The 20,380-nt window shown below is 34.0% G+C and overlaps 1 protein-coding gene across 9 annotated transcripts in view; it reads left to right on the forward strand.

The window, feature by feature from the left end:
- Positions 1–20,380, forward strand: part of FSTL5 (follistatin like 5) — an 875,733-nt gene that overhangs the window by 651,691 nt on the left and 203,662 nt on the right. For all 9 annotated transcript variants that reach the window (XM_077139637.1, XM_077139631.1, XM_077139629.1 and 6 more), the window contains 2 exons: positions 12,932–13,093; positions 18,002–18,136. In XM_077139637.1, coding sequence (XP_076995752.1) covers positions 12,932–13,093; positions 18,002–18,136 — 297 coding nt within the window. The remainder of the gene's footprint in view (positions 1–12,931; positions 13,094–18,001; positions 18,137–20,380) is intronic.

Raw genomic sequence — 20,380 nt, forward strand, 5'->3', positions numbered from 1 at the left:
ATGAATAAATTGATAAAATGAACTCTAGGCCGATTGCATTTGTTTTACAAGATATTCACATTTATTTTAAAGTTCATATACTAAGAATACATTGCTTAGGGAAGTATTCATATAATTGTGGCTAGGGTGGTGAATATTTCTTTAGCTAGACAAGAAATCCACTTGTGATGAATAAATATTTGCTTCATAACATTAAAGTATCCTGTGTTTTAATTATTCAAAGTAATTTCTGACTTTTACTTAGGATGTGTTGGGCACTTGCCATAAATTGTATCCTTTAATCCATTTAATCCTAGAAAGGGTGTCAAATTTTGCAAATGGGGAAGATAAGAGACATTGTATATTTTATCATTTATAGCACAGCAAGTAAGTGCTATAGATGTATTTTAATTTTCAATTTTTTTGAAGGAGTGTTATAATATTTCCATTGCACAGTCCGTGCCTCAAGTGAATGCTTTGAGACCACTTGACTCAAAATATATTCAAAATCTATTTGTAATAAATTAAATTAAATCAAATTGCTTCTAACAAAAAAAAATGGTATTCATCATAAACCAGACATTAAATTTTCTTTTCACCAATTCTTATTTTCATTTATAGGTTTAAAAAAACTGTATCTTTCATATTACCAGCTCAAATGCTTTTTTAAATATTTTCTCCTTGGGTTTCAGAGAGCATTCTGAAAGTGATGCTTTTGAGACTGTGAAAATGAAGATTAAGAAGGCTACTAACTTTAGACATTAGTAGAATAGATCTAAGTTAATTAAACTGGGAAAAACTACCATTCCTTTCAAAATAGCTTGAAAAATTGTGATTTGCTGCACTGGGATAAGTAGTAACACTTAATAAAAAATATGATGAAAGTTCATGACTGAAAGCACGTTGCTCCTACATTTATATTTTCCCTCTGACATTGACTTTATTCTTCCCACTTCCACGAAGGCTGTAATATTGTGATCAGAGAGTTTTGCAATATTGACAAGAGGCACTGTGAAAGCCATGAATATAAAAAGACTGCTTTGGGACAAAGTTAAAGAGAAATTGATGGCTTTAATAATGTCAGAGACAAAAGGCATTGGATAAGCTCAGTAGCATTTAAAATATTTATTAAACCCAGTCTGTAATTTTTCATAGGAAAGTTGCTTTAATGACAAGGGATGTCATAATACAAACAGAGCAATCCAGATGCTGCTGTGAGTCAGCCCTGCTTCAGAGACATTTATATTCCAACCCTCAAGTTTTCTTAGAACCTTTTCTAACAGTTGCAGCTGTGTGAGTAATATTTGGAAGAACAGTGATAGAATTCTTCAGCAGAATATATGATAATGGCATCCAGAAGAAGAAAAAAATACCCGGTGCTCAGTTACTTACTTACTGGTGATCTGACATTCACCTTAAATTTATTTTAATTTTAGCTAGAATGAAGTCACTCTGTTGGGTAAGTGATCTCTGCCTTCTGACTAACATCAAGCATCCAAAGTACCCAACTCTCTAGCAATAGTGAAACAACTTCTAAAGGAAGGCAGGGACAAGGAATGAAGAAAAAAAAAAAAAGAAAAGCAAGTTTTAGCATTATAGAGATTGATTTCCCCCTTCCCTAGTATTATAAAACAATGAAGTTTTATGGGCTGTTGAGTACTATGTTATCTACCCTTGCTCAGATTTATGCTTATTTATTTATTATTCTTAAGTGCATTTTGGTATTGACTTGATAAATGTTATCAACTCATTCCATATAGACCCCAAAGTTTCCTGAAGAAAAGACGAAAGGAAATGTAAATATATGAATTACATTGCATTTTCATAGCTTATCTACCTTTGTGATTTCTAATTTTAGTATTTTTGTGTATCAGAACCCCACCTTCACCTGTAAATTTCTGTGACTTAAAATGTAGTAGCCTTATGTATGTATTCTTTAAGCAACTAGTCCTCCATATCAGTGCCTATTTCTACTTTATGATCTGAGATCTTCTAGATAAATGAATTACAATTTTATTGCATTTATTAACCTAGTTATATGATTATTCCTTATCTGAGCAATAGAAAGAAGTTAAGTTTCCTGAGATATTATGTGCATTTGAGATGAATTATTAACCTACAAAAAAAACTGTCAATTTATTTGACCTTTACTTTTTAAAAACACTTTTTTTTGAGGATCTCAAATACATTCTATAATTACTTCTAAAAGTCAAATTCTCACAATCAACATTTGGATTCCAACCAGTGAAAGTCCAGAAGATGCATTTGTAGAGACATTTATTTTATGAACAAGGCCAGATGATATGATTTAAGCAGGAACGCATTTTTGCAGTGCTCATTTGGCTAATTTCAAAACCTGAATTCAGCACCCACTACACTTGTTAATATGGAAAAGAAAGAATGTAAGAGACAAGAGAGAAAGTCATCTCGCACAATGTGCTGTGCTCAGAAGTTAATAAATATCTGTACATTTTTATCTTGAAATTCAAAACAAAGAAATAAGATTTCATACATTGCTTAAATTTCATTCTTAAATAAAATTCATATGTTTATATCCTCTTGTATCACTTTTTTTATATTCGACATTTTCCTAGTTCATTTTTAAAGTATAGAAAATTTTAATCCAACTTCAGAGAACCAGAAGGATTACCTAAAATGTCTTTTTCTAGTTAAAAGAGGTAAAGGGAAAACAGACAAGCTATGTACATCACTCTATCTACAAAGAATATAACATGTCAGTTTTATATTCATTAAACTATTTTGTATATTAATGTGTATTAATTTTTAAATTCATTGATGTATGTAATTGATTAAATATTAATTTAACCATCCAAAAAGCAACATGTAAGAGAGTTTGATAAGATGGACCACATGGTCCAACCAAGTAAAAGCCTCCTTAGATGTCTGAATTCATCAATCATATGATGAGTCAAAACTTTTGATTTTGTGCACGAAATCAAACACAAAATGTTTAGGCAGATATTTTAATAAAATTACAAATGGAATCCTTAGATAGTTTTATGATTTCCCTAAGGGAATAAAAACAAAGTCAATTTGGCATGTCTTCTATTCAAAAAGTTACCAAAAAAGAAAACAAGCTTTCTCTAACTTACAGCTTTCACTCCCATTTTAAATGACAGAAACTTCTTTGATTATAATTTATGGAATGTATTTGAATAACATATATCTCAACTATTTTACATGGTTGTTTATATATACATGAATTTATAAATATTTACATATAAATGAAATAGTGAATTTAAAAAATGAATGGATAATAGATACAAATATATTAAAATGATATGAATAAAACCTATCAGTTTAAACTGTTTCAATCAAAAACAGTTACTGAATTATTTTAGTAAACAATGAATATTATTAGGAAATAATATTCAGTGTATAGAAGCTTGCCTTTAATATCATCTTTGCTTGAATATTAGGAACATCATTTGAAGATTTTCATATTATATGTAAATTGGATTTGTTAAACTTTTTATTGTATAATATGACATATATACAAAGCAAAGAAGCAAAATAGCAATAGTTTTCAAAACACTCTTCAACAAATAGATACAAGACAGATCCCAGAGTTTGTCATGGGGTATGATACCATCATCTCAGATTTTTCCTTCTAGCTGCTCCAGAATATAGGAGGCTAGAAGGCATAAATATTTTTTTTATCTCCACAACCGAACTATTTTCTTTCTTTTTTTGTGAAAAATAACAAATATACAAAAAAGCAATAAATTTCAAGGCACGGCACCACAGTTGTTGTAGAACACATTTCAGAGTTTGATATGGGTTGCAATACCACAATTTTAGGTTTATACTTTTAGCTGCTCTACAATATTGGAGACTAAAAGAGATATCAATTTAATGATTCAGCATTCATATTCATTTGTTAAATCCTATCTTCCCTGTATAACTCCACCATCATCTTTGATCTTTTCATCCCTCTCTTTAGGGGTATTTGGGTTATGGCCATTCTAAATTTTCCATAGTGGAAGGGAAGGATCTATAGCCAATATGGGGTAAGGAGATGGAATTATCTAATATTCTGGAGAGGCTGGGCCCTCTAGCTTTCAGGACTTACCTGGACTAGGGGTCCCATCTGGAGGTTGTAGGTTTCTGGAGAGTTACTCTAGAGCATGGAATCTTTATGGAATCTTATATATTGCCTGGGGTACTCTTTAAGATTGGCTGGAATGATCCTGGTTGGGGTTTGGTAGGTTATGATAGGAAGCAGTGCCTAACTGAAGCTTGCATAAAAGCAAACTCCAGAGTAGCCTCTCAACTGTATTTGAACTCTCTCTGCCACTAATACTTTATTAGCTACACTTCTTTTCCCCCTTTTGGTCCGGATGTAATTGTTGATCCCACCATGCCAAGATGAGATTCATCCCTCGGAGTCACCTCCCACATTGCCAGGGAGACTTTCACCCCTGGATGTCATGTCCCATGTAGTGGGGAGGGCAATGATTTCACTTAGAGAGTGAGGCCATATATGAGCAACAACAGAGGTCCTCCAGAAGTAACTCAGGCATGCCTATAGGTAGTCTAAGCTCTTCCACTACCTACATAAGCTTCACACAAGTAAGCCTCATGATCGAGGGCATAGCCTATTGATTTAGGTGTCCCTAAAATTTGAACAGTATCAGATAATTCCCTGATGGTAAGGTTTAATACTTCCATATTCTTTCTCCCATCCCTCAAGGGACTTTGCCAATACTTTTTGATTATCTGTTTAATATACTTTAGAATGTATCCAGGCATTACAATCTATTCAGGAGTAAAGGTCCTCTTTCCCTCTTTCTTATTCTGGGCTCCCTGTGTTTCAGTTGTTCAAATCAGCTGTACAGTTAAGTTGAGTTAGATTATGTGCTACGGAAAATTGCGGTTCCAGACCAAATAAATCTTTCTTCCTTTGGTCTGAAAGAGTATGTGTGGTTCTAAAATATAGTCACCGTCTTCCTTACCCCTGTGTTGGTGAATTACTTTAACCCCAGCCTGATTGGTTTCCTTCTTCTCTCTAATGATCAAGTTTTATATATATATATATATATATATATATATGTATGTATATATATATGTATATGTATATAAAACAGCTTCTTGAAATCCAGAGATAATAATCACCACTCCAGACTTAATGTGTCTGCTCTAAAAGCTTGCAATCTAGACCCCTGTTTTCTTATAAGCATTTTCTAAAGGTGACTATACCGTTGTTGTTCTTTTGTTTCTGGTGTATTTTAAATCTGTTTGGAAAACCTTTTGGTGGTTTTCATAGTTTCTCATTTCATGCATTGCCAATAGAAAGGAAAAAACCAAGTTCATATAGTGCACTACTTAACTAAAAATGACTGTAACAAATGGTTTGAAATGTTCTCTGGAGGATTATTGACTTTTTAATTCAAGCTGCCATCAATCCTCATTTATATTTCATAATACAGTATCTCTGAAAAAGTAACCTACTTTTAAATGTGTAGCTTGTCACTGAGGTTAAATAGTTCTTATGCCAATCACTTATCCTTCAATTCTGATTCTTCAGTTCTAATCTGTGAATTAACAGATCCTTTTCAGACCATAACTTAAAGCCAATAGATAAAATGAGAATCATAGTATTAAAAAGTACTGTTACTTTTCCAAAATTATATTATCTGAGCATAAAAGTTCAATATGACTAAAAATTATTGTTCACAACTTTTCTTTCAATCCATTCTTGAGGACATCCATAAAGTCAAAGGAGCCAGAAATTGAGGGGAAAATTGAAGACCGTATTTGAAAAAGTGCCCTTTGGAGCGTATTAGTGTTATTGTAGATGGCCCGTATAGCATCTGTATTTTCTAATATAGATGATGTAAAATTACTTTTCTCATTGAGTTGACTCATGTTGCTCCTTTCAAACTAATTTTCACATATGCTTGAGTTTCTTAACTTTTTGGAATTCCAAAAATTGTTAGAGCAAGCATTTGACTATGAACCTTTGACAAGATACGGTTTCATCTATTTAATATTTATGAAGAGTTGCCATCCACTCTGGCTATATATATGAGTCTTTTTTAAAATCTCATTTCTTAGCTTCTTGGTTATCAACAAATTGGGAAATTTGTCTCAGCATTTGAAAGGGTTTTTTACTCCAGATCCTAAGGTTGATGTGGATTTGCCATAAGAAAATTAACATATCTCTAAAAATGAATTATTTTTTGCCTCCGATAAAATAAAATATAACAAAATGTATCAGAAGAAGCTGTCACTAGAAGACAAACCATTTTTGCAAATACTTGATATTTGACATTTCTACTGCTTAAATAGTCATCAGTGGGGAAAACAATCAGAACTTTGATTCTCTATCTCTGTGGTACACGTTTGATTGCGTGCGTTACCTTTGTTTTGAATTACATCCAGGAGAGAGAGAAGGATTGCATCACAGTGGTCAGGAGACTCAGCCCTTTGAAAGCCTATTATTTTTCCACTCCTGAGAATATTATAGGCAGCACACCAGGTGTAATTACATCTGTGAACTCAAAGGATTATAGGGCATTTCTGAGGAACCTCATCCTTCCCCCCACCTTCCCCCCCCCCCCATTTCTGTGTTGTAGTTCTGTGGGTCAAGTTTTAGATCTCTAAAGTATAGCCAAGAAAGAAAGTGAGGCTTCTAGGTTGCTTCTAGGTTGCTTCTGGATTCTGATCTGGTAACTCTAACTGGTCTTGGTTTGCATCGTTTTTATAGTTTGAGTAGATCTGAGATGCTGGCACTTATTCATTAGATAATCAAATTTTATATTCAGTGACTCTTCCAATCCTTGAAAGAAGAATGGTGAAATTAGCTTTCAGGCTGAATTTGAGGCCCCCAGGAGAGACTTTGATTCCTTGCTGACCTTTCATCCTTGATTGATATACTGATCAGTGAAAAGTTATCAATAGTTCAGAGTATGTACATATATATATATATATCCATATATTAGCCAAATGGCAAGATGGCCCAGGTGAAAACATTTTTCTGCTCATTGACTTTTGACTATTTCCTGAAGAAATTTATTAGACTGAGAACTAGAGTCTCTTTCCTTATTTATCAGGACATATTCTTACTAAGACAATGCAGGATACATATGCTCTCTTGGACATTCTAAAGAGCAAATGCTAAAAGATGAGGGTGAGAAAGGATAGTTGAGATCATCCCACAGTCCACATTCTGTGGACTACTTTATACTCTTTGGTGCTTTGTTCTCACAGCTATGTACAGGGCATACAATGATTAAATTAAGGGAAACTCCTTCTTTCAGGGAACTTATTTTTATTTAATTTATTCCGTGGGCTTCACAAGCTACAAAGTTATTTCACTTTTATTATTCCATTTGATTTTCAGAACCTTGCAATATGTAATATTTATTTTACATATAAGTAAACGGGAAGCTCAACAAGATTAAAAAATATACTCAAGGTCATGTAACTAAATAATAGTAGAGTGGGAATTCAGACTTGTCTTTTGTCTCAGTCTAAACTTCATTGAATTTCTCCAAATACAGCAGTATTTTATTATTAGAGAAGTTTCAAAATCTGTTGTTTGTATATTGCTCAGGAAAGATTTTCATAAAAATAATATGCATGGTAAATATTACATATTTAAAAGGATCACCCTCTACAATCTGAAAATCCAGCCATTTGGGATGGCATGTTTTCATTGTGAATATATTTAGTATTTTTGTTAGAGCTAGTATATTAATTTCCTTGAAAAGGATACAAAACTTTGGGATATTATGATTAAAATGTGGAGCCCTTTTGTCATAATGTATTCACATTTCATTCTCACTCTCAAACATCTAAGCTGCATGATCACTTGCAATTGCATGTTACTTGGACTGTTTGCCACAAAATGGAGTTCACTAGAACTGCAATTATAGTACTGTAGGGATGCCTGGCATTAGTAAGTAGTTGATATGTATGTGCTTACTGAATGAAGACAGGACTTCTCTCACAGGATTGTTGGAGTCAAATGTAATTCTTTCTCAGTACAATTGCAGGTGACATTTATGAAACTACCTAGGATGCAACTCATGAACAAGAGGTCTACACTTGCTGAAATAATGAGATACAATGCATTATGCTTGTTATGAGTGTCTCTCCTACAACCACATCCATTTATCCTACCTGCCATACCCCTAAAATAATTCCAAAATTCAGTTCAAACATTTTCTTTTAAATTTTTTCAATCATTCTTTTGTTTGTGTCACCATTGTGCCATTGCCTTCTCTAATGCAGGAGATTAAAAATGTTGTATTACAGGCCGGGCCATGGGGGCTCTGCAGGCAAAGTTCCCGCCTGCCATGCCAGAGACCTGGGTTCGTTTCCCAGTGCCTGCCCATGCAAAAAAAAAATGTTTTATTACAATCATTTGTTCAGTCATTCCCATTATTGAGCAAAGGGTTCTTTGAGAGTATGGTACGTTTTCTCCACCTTTATCAGCCTGCCACTCTATAGTTTATAACAACTATAGAATAATCTATGACAATTTAATAAAATGAATGGCAGTTAACATTTAGGTAAATAAAATCATTTTGCCTTGCTGTATTTTCATGTTCACTCATCCAAAATATTTTCTCACTTCCCTTGTGCTTTTGCCATTGACCCATTGGTTACTTAAGAGCATAATTTTCACATATTTGTGAATTTTCTAGATTTCATTGTTATTGATTTCTAATTTCATGCTGTTGTGGTTTAAGAAGATAATATATATCATTGAAGTCATGTTAGGTTTATTGAAACTTGTTTTATGGCTTAACATATGGGCTGTCCTGGAGCTATCCATGTACACTTGAGAAGAATATGCATTCTACTTTGTTCGATAGTGTGTTCAATATATTTTTATTATGTCTAGTTGTTTTATAATATTGTTCCAGTATTTGATTTCCTTATTTGTATTTTCTCCTTGTCTGTATATTATCAGAAATGGAATGTGTTGAAGTCACCAACTATTATTGTTGAATGTCTATTTCTCACTTCAATTCTGTCTGGCTTGCTTCATATACTTTGCAACTCTAGTTCATTGCATATGTTTATAATCATTTTATCTTCATGATGGATTGACCTTTTTATTATTATAAAATGTCACATGTAATGTTGTTTGTCTTAGAGTCTATTTTGCTTGACCTCTTTTTGTTACTGCTTGCATGCAATATCTTTTTCTCTTCTTTCACTCTCAACTTATTTATGTCTTTGAACGTAAGGTGAGTCTTATATAAACAACATATAGTCAGGTCAAGCTTCTTTATCCATTCTGCCTATCTCTGCCTTATTTGTGGCTTAATCCATTTTCATCTAATTTAATTACTGATAAGAAAGGATTTACTTCTTCCATTTTTCTATTAATTGTCTATATGTCATAAATTTTTCATTCTACAACTCCTTCATTACTAATGTCTTAGTGTAGATAGATATTCTAATATGCCATTATTAGTCCCTTCTCATTTTTTTACTGTATATATTTTAGTTTTTTTCTTTGTTGTTGCCATGGAGAATATAGCTAGTATCTTGATTTACAACAATCTCACTTGAATGAATATCAACTTAATTTCCATATTATTAGAAAAAAATAAAAACTTTGCTTCTATATGGGTCTACTCTCTTTCACACTGTTCTTATATTACATCTTCACACATTATGTGTCCAGCAATGTAGATTTGTACTCATTGTTATATGTAGTTATCTTTTTAATAATATAGGAAAATAGAATGGTTACCGACCACTGAATTTTATAATTACTTATGTATTTGTCTTTATCAAGTGTTCTTTATTTCTTCATATGGGCCCTAATTATTGTCTAGTGTCCTTTCATTTAAGCCTGATGGACTGGCTTTAAGACTTCTCTAGAGCCAGCCTGCTAGTAGGTACAAACTCTCTCAGTTTTTGTTCATCTGAGAATTTTACAATCTCTCCTTTATTTTTGACAAATAGTGCTTCCAGATGTAGAATTCTTGGTTGACAACCTTTCTTTTCAGCCCTTTTGAACATCAGTCCACTGTTTCGTGGCCTACATGTTTTCTGGTGAAAAATTAGTTGTTTATCTTACTGATGACCTTTTGTATGTGATGAGTGGCATCTTTCATATTCCTTTCAGGATTCTCCTTTTCATTTGTATTCTGACAGTTTGATTGTAATGTGTCTTGGTGTGGGTCTCTTGAACTTTGTTAGTTTGACTTTGTTGAACTTCTTGGATGTGTAGAGTCATGTCTTTCATCAACTTTGTGAAGTTCTCAGCCGTCATCACACCCCTTCCTCTCTCTACTCTCTTTCCAAAACTATCATTGTGCATACGTTGGTACACCAGATTGTAGTCCACAGTTTTCTTAGGTTCTGTTCATTTTTCTTCATTCCTTTTCCTTTCTTTCCTCAGACTTTATCCCAATACACATCTTCAGCTTCACTGATTGTTTCTTCTGCCTGCTTATATCTCCTGTTGAACTTCTCCAGTACATTTTTTGTGTATTTATTGTTTGTTATTCTCCAGAATTTCTATTTGATTCTTTTAATAATTTTGTCTAGGTATTTATAATCTCTCTCTTTGATGAGACGTCTTCTCAAGATTTTCTGTAGTTATTTGTACATGTTTTCTTCTAGTTCCTTGAGCATAGTTAACTAATGGCTTAAAGTGTTTTTCTATCAGTCAAATATCTTGGCTTCCTCAGGGAGTTTTATTAATATTGTTATTTTTTTACTAAGTATTTTCCATACTTTCTTCTTTCTTTGCATGCCTTGTAAGTTTTTTTGTGAAAACCGAATATTTTCGGTATTATAACATGGCAACTCTGGAAACCAGATTCTCCCCCAATCCAGGGTTTGCTGATGCTGTTCAAGATATTTGTATAAAAGCTTTTTCTGAACTACTTTTGTAAACTCTGTATTTATTGTTGTGTGTAACTCTGGCATTTCTGTTCCATTAACTTGGATGTCAGTTGTTGATTTCAGAGAGATTTCTTTCAATGTCTGAGACAAAAAACAAATCTCGGTTCGATTCCCACTGTTTGCTGAAGCAAAGGAAAAAAAAAAAAGAAATGAATCTCCAAGTCTTTGCTGACGGACTTTCTGTGTGTGTGTGAAGAGTGCCTTCAGTACTCATCCAGGAGTTTACAACTTTGCCTTCACCTTCACTCTGTCCTTATGTGGACATGGAGGTCAGCCAGAGTGAAAACTTTAGGTCTTCTTGAGTTTTTTTCTGAGCATGTATCTATCTCTGGCCTTGCACATGACCTTCTAGATTACCAGGAATATGTGGAAGCTTTTCAAAACCTTTATTCCTCAAAGCATTTCATTCCCTAGACTTTTATCCTAAGGTTATTTCTGTAGCCCACGTTGTTCACCAACTTTATCCCTTGCTCTAGGTTGCAGCAACTTACATATATGCTTTAAATATATTTGATAATATATGGATAGCAGCCTTGGTTGTGACATTTTTTCTTATACTTTATTCACTGCTTTTATGGAGGGACAGCCTTTTGGAGTTCTCTTCTGTGTCATTTTCACTGATGTTACACTTTGTCTTTTGTCACCCTAATACTTCTTCATACACAAGGTAGTTATTTCTTAGTATATCTCTCAATTCTGGTTTGTACATTGTCTTCTTACAATTAAATAGATTTCCTATGCACTTTTCAAGATTACATAGCAGTGATAGCACATCCTCTGTGGATCATAGCGGGAGGCAAATGATGTGGGTTTGTCCAAAAATTGATGATGTTTATTTTCATTATTAGTTAAGATGGTAATCAACCATGATTCTTCACTAAAAATTTTGCTATAAAGTTCCTAGTCTTCCTTTTGTATTAATAAGTAATTTGTGGAGAGATATTTGGAGTGTTGATAAACATCCTGTTCCATATCAAACTTTCACCCACTTATTTCAGCATTCATTGATTCTTTTCTGACTCAATCATTCTTGTATATTTATTACTTAACATGTTATAGCAAGGAAAAGCTTTATTTATATTTTTATTTGTATCACTATGAATTTCTTCTATTTTAGTATTTAAATAGAATTTAAATTCTATTTAATTTAATTCTTTTACTCCTTTACCATTTATACTTATTTTAATGCTCAGATTGTCCCATATTTGGTTAATGGGAGTCCCTCTGAACTGGTTTCTGTATCCCTTTGATAAATATATTTATCATTCTTTGTGATTACCTTATATTCTGGAATAGCAAGCTATTCCAGGCTCGTGTTTTATATTCACTGACACTGTCCTTGAGTAAGCCTTATCTAAAAAGAACCCTGGCACACCGTAGATAATAATAGAATTTGGAAACTGTTTTGGTTTGCTAAAGCTCTCAGAATGCAATATGCCAGAAGTGGACTGGCTATTCACAATGTGGATCTGTTAGCTTGCAAGTTTACAATTGTAAGGCCAAGAAAATGTCCAAATCAAGGCATTAATAGGTCAATAACTTTTCTGAAGACCAGGCACCAGTGAGCTTGGGTTTCTCTGTCACATAGGAAGGCACATGACAGGCTCTTCTGGTCCTTCTCTCCTGGGGTTCATTGGTTTCACTTTTTGGATCCTTTTTCTCTTAGCTTCTCTGGTGCCTTTTTCTGTGAAATTCTCTGGGTTTTTTCTCTTTGAGCTTCTCTTAACTTCTGTATGTGTTTTATCCTCTTATAAAGGACTCCAGTAAAAGAATTAAGACCCATCTTGAATGAGGTGGGTCACTTCCAAGTTGAAATAGCTTAATCAAAGGGTCCCACCTACAATACGTCTACACCCACAGGAATGGTTTAAGATAACATGACATTTTCTGGGGTCATACAACTTCCAAGCTACCATGGAAACTAAGGTCTCTCTCTCTCTGTCAAAATCTTTATTCACAATTTTCTTATGGTTCAAAGTTTGTTTGCTTTTGCAAAATCAAATAGTGACTATTTGTCATGGATTCATTTTCTTTCCCATTTCTTCTTTTTTAGTTCCTCCAGTCATCCGTGTCTATCCAGAGAGTCAAGCCAGGGAACCTGGAGTAACTGCGAGTCTTAGGTGCCATGCAGAGGGAATACCAAACCCTCAACTTGGCTGGCTGAAGAATGGAATTGACATTACACCAAAGCTGTCCAAACAACTCACTCTTCAAGGTGCCTTTTAATTACATTTGTCTCAAGTGATTATCTCAAGGGATCCTATAGAAATTTCATAATAGAATGTATAAAGTATTTTACATTATTTGGAAAGAATAAAAGATGAGTCTTGGTTGCAACACAATGCCATGAATCTGAAAAAATATGGTTCTAACTAATACATTGCATTTGAAATACAGTCTTTAGAAGTATTAATGTTTTAAGTAATAGTCTTGTCACTATGATCAATTGTGTCATCATTTAGGTGATAAGTAAAATACTACATTATGTAACTTTGAAATACTGTGAATTATAGAAGATACACTAAACAGAATAACTGGATATCTTCTTAGAAATACATTTCTGAAGTGACTGTTTTAATGTTTAAATAAAACATTAAAATATGTATTATACAGTGTGTCAATAATATACAATGTTTTTAAATGAATGCCTTGCAGCTTAGTTGTAAATGAAGAAAGAGGAATAAATTGCAAAATTACTAAATGAACTTCAAATGTACATTATATTTTCAAATTATGCAGTTGCTGCATTTTAATATATAATCATTCTACATATATACATATTCATACATATCTTATATGTTATATAAGTTTTCTATATAGCTAATCATTCATTGATATTTTACAGATTAAAAAAATCCCAAGTATGTTTAAAATGACAAAAAACAGACAATTTTGTAAGGGATAATGAAAGAAACCTATGCGTATAGAAATAAAATATATATATATATATTCACTTCTAGCAGCATGAATTGAAGGAATTTAAAACCCCAGTATAAGAAACATAATGCCCGTGCAACAAATACATCAGTAAAGATTTGTCCTACTATTGACAATGGAAAGAAGGTTTGTGCATTCTTTAGTCACTAGTATCATCTATATGATATAGTCTATAGTATGCTGATGATACTAGTGACTAAAGAATGCACAAACCTTCTTTCCATTGTCAATAGTAGGACAAATCTCTACTGATGCATTTGTTGCACAGACATTATGTTTCTTATACTGGGATTTTAAATTCCTTCAATTCATGCTGCTAGAAGTGAAAATATATATATTTTTTATTTCTATAAGCATAGGTTTCTTTCATTATCCCAGGTTAGTAATGAATAAGTGTAATTGGTATACATTTGTATATAAATCTTTTCAGAACTTTTATCTTTTATTTTAAGTCAAAAGAGACATGTTTGTGACTGTACCTTTTTTTTGTTTTGATAGGGTAATAGATAAGAAATGTATTAAATGTACCTGCAGAGAAAGGAGCCTGCAGGAACTCTTGCAATTAAAGAAAGATGGAGGGTGAGAGGCAATAGGCAGTGTGGGGCCATTTGCTTTTATAAATGAGTTTTCCATATTGCCCCACCCTCCTTCTTTGTTCGGAGCTCTTTCTTCTATCCTCCCCTTTCCCCAGGGCTGGTAGACAGTACACTTGGGTGGGTGCACTGGTGTCACCCTTCTCAGTAGATGTCTCCCACAGGTGGGGGGCGTTTGGCTTTAGCTGGCTTGGCTGCTGCTGGGTGCTTCTTGTAAAGGGGTATCCCCCAGTGAAGGTACTTTTGAACTTTAAAACCTTGAACCCTAAGAATCACTATATAAATATGAGTAGACCCAGCAAATGTACAAGTTTACATTTACTTATTGCTTCTTAGGGTCTACAATCTAAGAAAAGGATTGGTTGAATTAACATAAATTAGAATGAATAAAAGACTAAGTAACTCCTAATTTTATCTTTCCCATTTAATGGGAAATCATGTTATACAGGCATATTATTTTCTTGCTTCAAGAAAACAAGTTTGGGGAAATTGTTACACTAAAAGATTGGAAGCCTTTGAAAAACAGATATTGTCATTTTTAAAGGCAGGAGAAAATAGGTAAAGTTTCAAGAAAATATGACAAATAATAAAAGGCAAGTAAGGAGGACAAAGAAATACTTCTGGGGACATAGGAGTAGGAAATTCCGTGTTGCTTTAAGTCTGATTACATATTATCAGATTATAGTTATGTAATTTTTTTGACAGGCATGAAAATGATGGTATTACAGAAGCAAAATAAGAGTATGATCAAAGCTAGGGAAAGAATTCAGCAATGTCACATGCATAGAGTGATCCAGAAAGGTCATTGAAATGTGCTCACAGGCCTTGGTGATTAGTTTGTCCTTACAATAGTAGAAGGAACAGCATCAATAGCAATCAATTTTCAAGGGGTTTAGAATGAAAAGGAAGCAAGGAATATAAAATTCTCCTTCCAGATTTTGAAAATACAAAAAAAGAAGGTAGTAGCCGCTGCTTAAGAGAGTGAGGGTCAATAGGGATGTTTCTTTATACTGGACAATTTATGGGCCTAAGACAAGTACCTGGGAGAGAAAGATGTTGAAGATAGTGAAGCAGATTGAAAGATGGAGAAAGAGTGTTAGAAATCAACAAGAGATGAGGAGGAATTTTTCTCACAATAAAACAGAGAGTATTTCCTTTGGAAATGAGGAAAAGAAGCTTTAGTGTTAACTTTCTGACCACTTCTGTTTACTTTATGATTTAAAGAGCAAGGTCACTTACTTAAAGTGAGGATGTTGATATTTCAGTAGGAAACTTCAAACAAGGAGTAAAAATTTGAAATAGAAGTGAAGTGCCGGGGAAGGGAGGGAATGGTACAAGGGGAGTTCAGTGGTAGAATTCTCTCCTGCCATGCAGGAGACCCGGGTTTCAATTCCTGGACCATGTACTTCCCCCCAAAAAAATAGAGAAGCAAACACAGAAAGAAAACAAATGAACAAACGAAAAAAAAATTCAACAAATGGTGCTGTGGTAATGGGATACTCACATGAAAAAAGAATGAAATGTGACCCCCACCATACAGCATACAAAAAGTTAAAAAAAAAAAAAAGTAAAGTATGATATAGAATGCATTTGTCAAAGTCAAAAGGAAGAAACAAGTAGCATTTAACACCTTGCAAACTGAAAACTATGAATCTGAAAATTTTTAAATCTGCTTGTGCAGTAGTCTCGTCCAGTTACACAGGTGCAGAGACATATTGCTTATTCTAGAGCTGAGGCTTAGTAAGGCTGGTGTGGCTGCATGATAAATGGGTGAGGGAATTGGTGGTTCTAATAAGAGTGGAAATCATCGAAGGATACTAGATTAGGCAGAGGAGAGAACTACAATGGGGCATATAGATTAAGAGAGCATATAAGAATCTTTGGAAGAGATCATTCGAAGAAGGAGCACATTCTTTTGAAGTATCACCCAAATCTGGAGAATTTAGAGTTAAGTGTTTGGGTCTTGAAAGAAAAGCTATGTCTTAGCTCGAGAGCCTTATTTCATGGAAAAGGCAAGGCAGATGCATGGTTAAATATATCGTTCACTTCCTCTATTTAGAGCTCTAGAGCAAAGGTCTCTAACCACGGCCCACTGACCAAATCTGGTCTGCTCCCTGACTTTTTAAATAAAGCTTTCTTAGAAGTTGTAGCCATACCTCTGTGTCTAAATATTTCTATTGCTACTTTTCTGCTACTATGGCAGGTTGGAGCCATTGCCACAGAGACCGTATGGTCCACAAAACCTATAATATTTACTATCTGGCCTTTTAAAGCAAATGCATTTGCCAAAACTTGTTTTACAAGAGTGGTTATCAACAAGCAATGGGAAGTGGGGGTGTGCAGTAAACAGGCATAAGGGGAAAAAAAGGGTTCAAGCGATTAAAATGATTATTCCTCTACAAACGCCCACTGTTTCTCCATATCTCACTCACATCCCTTGAGGGTCTCTAGCTCCTAGGGCTGACATTCATGCTGCATCAAAATCCATACATTCCCAACCTGGTGTAATGGTCTTTTTTTTTTTTTTCCTATTAATTTTCCACCCTTCTTTCCATAAACTCAGCTGCACCAACTATATCATCTGCTACAGGTCACAAATAGTCATATTCCATCCTTCTGTACACGGTGCTCTTTTTATTTGGTAACATGGAGCACACACGCAGAGGGAAAGAAAAGAAGAGAAAAAAAGAAAACTAAACAAATGACCACAACACACTCAGTGTTGGAGTCAAAGAGAGCAAGAGTCCAGACCATACTCTCAGAGCATGAGTTTGTTATTTTTTTTTGAGTTTCGGAATCTTCATCTGATATTTGTGAGGACTGAGAGATAAGTTACGTGAAAGCATCCAATATATTGTGAACATATGGTAAATGAATAATTATACCCTGATTTCCACATTGAGGAATGTATCTCATTATGCAGGGACCAACTTAAAATATTGTCTTACCAAGATTTAAAAGTTGAATTAATTTCTCAAACCTTTGGTTATACTCATTCTACACTTTTAAATAGGTTACTTTGGGTAGATTTTTGTCAAAAGACTACAGACAGAAATCATGTGTTATCTTTCTATCCTTCTCACCTGGTAATTCCTCACATATAATAGGAGCTCAGTAATAAGCATGATGAATGGCAATAGTATCGTACTTGCATGTTGTAGTTCAATTAAATTCTTTAGGAAAATATCTTTTCATATGTATTTCCCTATAAATCGGCCATATTGGTATTATTTCAATCTTCTATCAAAGCTTAGGAAAAGTACATTCAGAATCTTATATGGATAGCATAAAGTGAGATTATGGTTATCAACTTGAAATACTTCATATGAAAGATAAGAAATAGGAAATGTTTATAAAATAGAAAATGTGTGAATTGATAGATATTATTGGGACTCTCTGTAAAGAATGATAACACAGTTTATGAAACATTTGAATACTTTGGGAATAATTTGGCATGTCTCCAAAGCATGGAAGTATGAAGGAAAACAGTTTAATTAGGACACGCTAGGAGAACTGTTTGAGTGTGTAATCAGAAAGCACTGTACCCAAACTGAAACTGTGGTTTACATGTTACATTTGCCTTCTGTTTTCAGCAAATGGCAGTGAGGTTCACATAAGCAATGTGCGCTATGAAGACACAGGAGCATACACTTGTATCGCAAAAAATGAAGCAGGAGTGGATGAAGACATCTCTTCTCTTTTTGTGGAAGATTCTGCTAGAAAGACCTGTATGTATCAAACACAAACACTCATACACATACACATTCACGTTATACTCAACTCATAATTGAGGAACTGACAAAGAGCAAAGGGGCCAGAAAACCCTGTGCAATGCAAAATGCATTCAGAAAAAGAGTTTTCATATGTAGAAAAGATAGGACTTCTCAAATACCAGAAATAGATTTGAGGATTAAAAAGCAAACCTTGCAAAAATTTCAATACAATGCTAGAATGAGTTTGTTTCCTCCACATATGTACAGATGTTTCATGTCCTTTCTTCTTACCTGGTCATATAGCAATTTCAAACCCTTCCAAGATCCCCCTCCTAATTCACATTTGGGAACTCCAAGGTCTACGTTCCCAAAGTATATCCAAGATATATCCTGTAACTGTTAATAAATTTATACCCATCTTTTTCTATTAATGGCATTATAGTCACTGGATCAATAGCTGTACTTCCCCACACTGGGTTCTCTGGTTCCTGCAACCAAGAGACATTCATACCCCTGGCATCACTCAGTCCACAGGCTACTCTGGTTTTAGTGCTAGAAATGTCTCCTGACATTTCACTGGGAATGTCTCCTGATTGTCTTCTGATGTGATAAGATAAACACACCATTCATTTTGTTTATTACTTGGTGAAAGGAATATGGATGGATGCTAGAGATGGAATTGTGGTTACACCTGAATTGCTTGGAGCTCAAAGTACTATTTTGGTGTTTCTCAAGTGAAGTCTCTGAAGACCAACACATAAAACTTTTCTTTCAGTGGTTCACCCATGCCACCATATGGCTAATTTTGGGATTGATACTGGAGCCGCTATTCCATTTCCATTCTGCCCCTCAATCTGATTTGCCATGCCCGTTTCCTGTCCATCTAAGTTATTACAGAACCCCTGTTATTTTGGAACCCTATAAATTTGGCATAGTCATTTCTCTGACCCCAATTTTTGAACATATTTAAAGCATTTTCCCAGAAAGTCTCTGCATTATTTTCCCAGATTCTAAAGCAAATACCACACAATAAATTGGCTTAAATGATAGGAATTGATTGACTTATGGTTTTGAGGCTAGGAAAAGTCCAAAATTGCAGTCTCAGCAAACTGATGCATTCTTTCCAAAGAGCATGGCATTTTGGTGCTTGCAGCTGGTGATCCTTGAATCCTTGGCCTTTCCATCACATGGCAGTGCAAATGGTAGTGTCTTCTTCCTCTTGTGTTCCATTCACTTCCAACTTCTTGGTCTCGGTGTCCAATTTCCTTTGCCTATAAGGACTTCAGCTATATTGGCTAAGGCCCACTCTACCTTAATTAATAGTATCTTTATAGGTTCTAGTTACAAATGGGCTCACCCCACAGGGTAAGGGGTTGGGACCTGGACATGCCTCTTGTGGGGAACATGATTCAATTCCAAATAGTGGCATCCCTTTGTAAATCAATGGGTGCATGTAATTATGAATGGATCCAATGGGGAAAGGAGATTTCACCATGGTCCCAATTCCCAATATTTTTACATCTATATTTGGCCTGGCTAGGTCAATCCCCTATATTTAATATTTAAAAGCCTATATTTAAAAAAGAAAAATTCTTAAGATTGAAAATGGAAAAAAAAAAGAGCAGGATTTAGAGGCCTGGATAGGTCTACCATAATTTCTTTACATTATTCTTTTCTATCTAATTCTATTAAAAACCAATTTGCAATTCAAATTTTCTGTTAAAAATTAATGCTAGCTGACAAGTAGTTGAAAACTAGTTTGTCCTTTCTGATTGAGTCTCTGACTCAGATTTTAATTTGAACTCTATGTTCTGATTTCCTTTTCATTTTGGTCATGTATTTTCCAATGTATTTTTTTCATTAGAATATTAAAATGTCTAGGCATAGTTTCTTTAATCAGTGAATCATGTCTTAGCATCATGGAAGTTTCAGCAAACTTTCAGAGGGAAATGTATACTTTTGTTCATATAATTAATCTTACATGTAAGTTTTTATTTAATTATGAAGTTTCTGAAGTCATGTTTTCACTGTAAATTATTTTAATTATCACTTTAAACTCTTACAGGTAAAAATTACACATTTTAAATGGTTTTTGGAGATTGCATGTTAGTAGTATGCTGTTAAAATCAGAAGTAACATTTTTGTTACAAAGCAGTCCAGTGTTTATTACATATTTACAGAATTTATTAAATCATTTTATTAGAGGAAAACAATACAAAGAAAATGTTTGGAGAGGGTTTTCTTTTTCCCTAAATCTGG

The sequence above is a fragment of the Tamandua tetradactyla genome, chromosome 22 (genome assembly GCF_023851605.1).
Source record: "Tamandua tetradactyla isolate mTamTet1 chromosome 22, mTamTet1.pri, whole genome shotgun sequence".
NCBI lineage: Eukaryota > Metazoa > Chordata > Mammalia > Pilosa > Myrmecophagidae > Tamandua > Tamandua tetradactyla.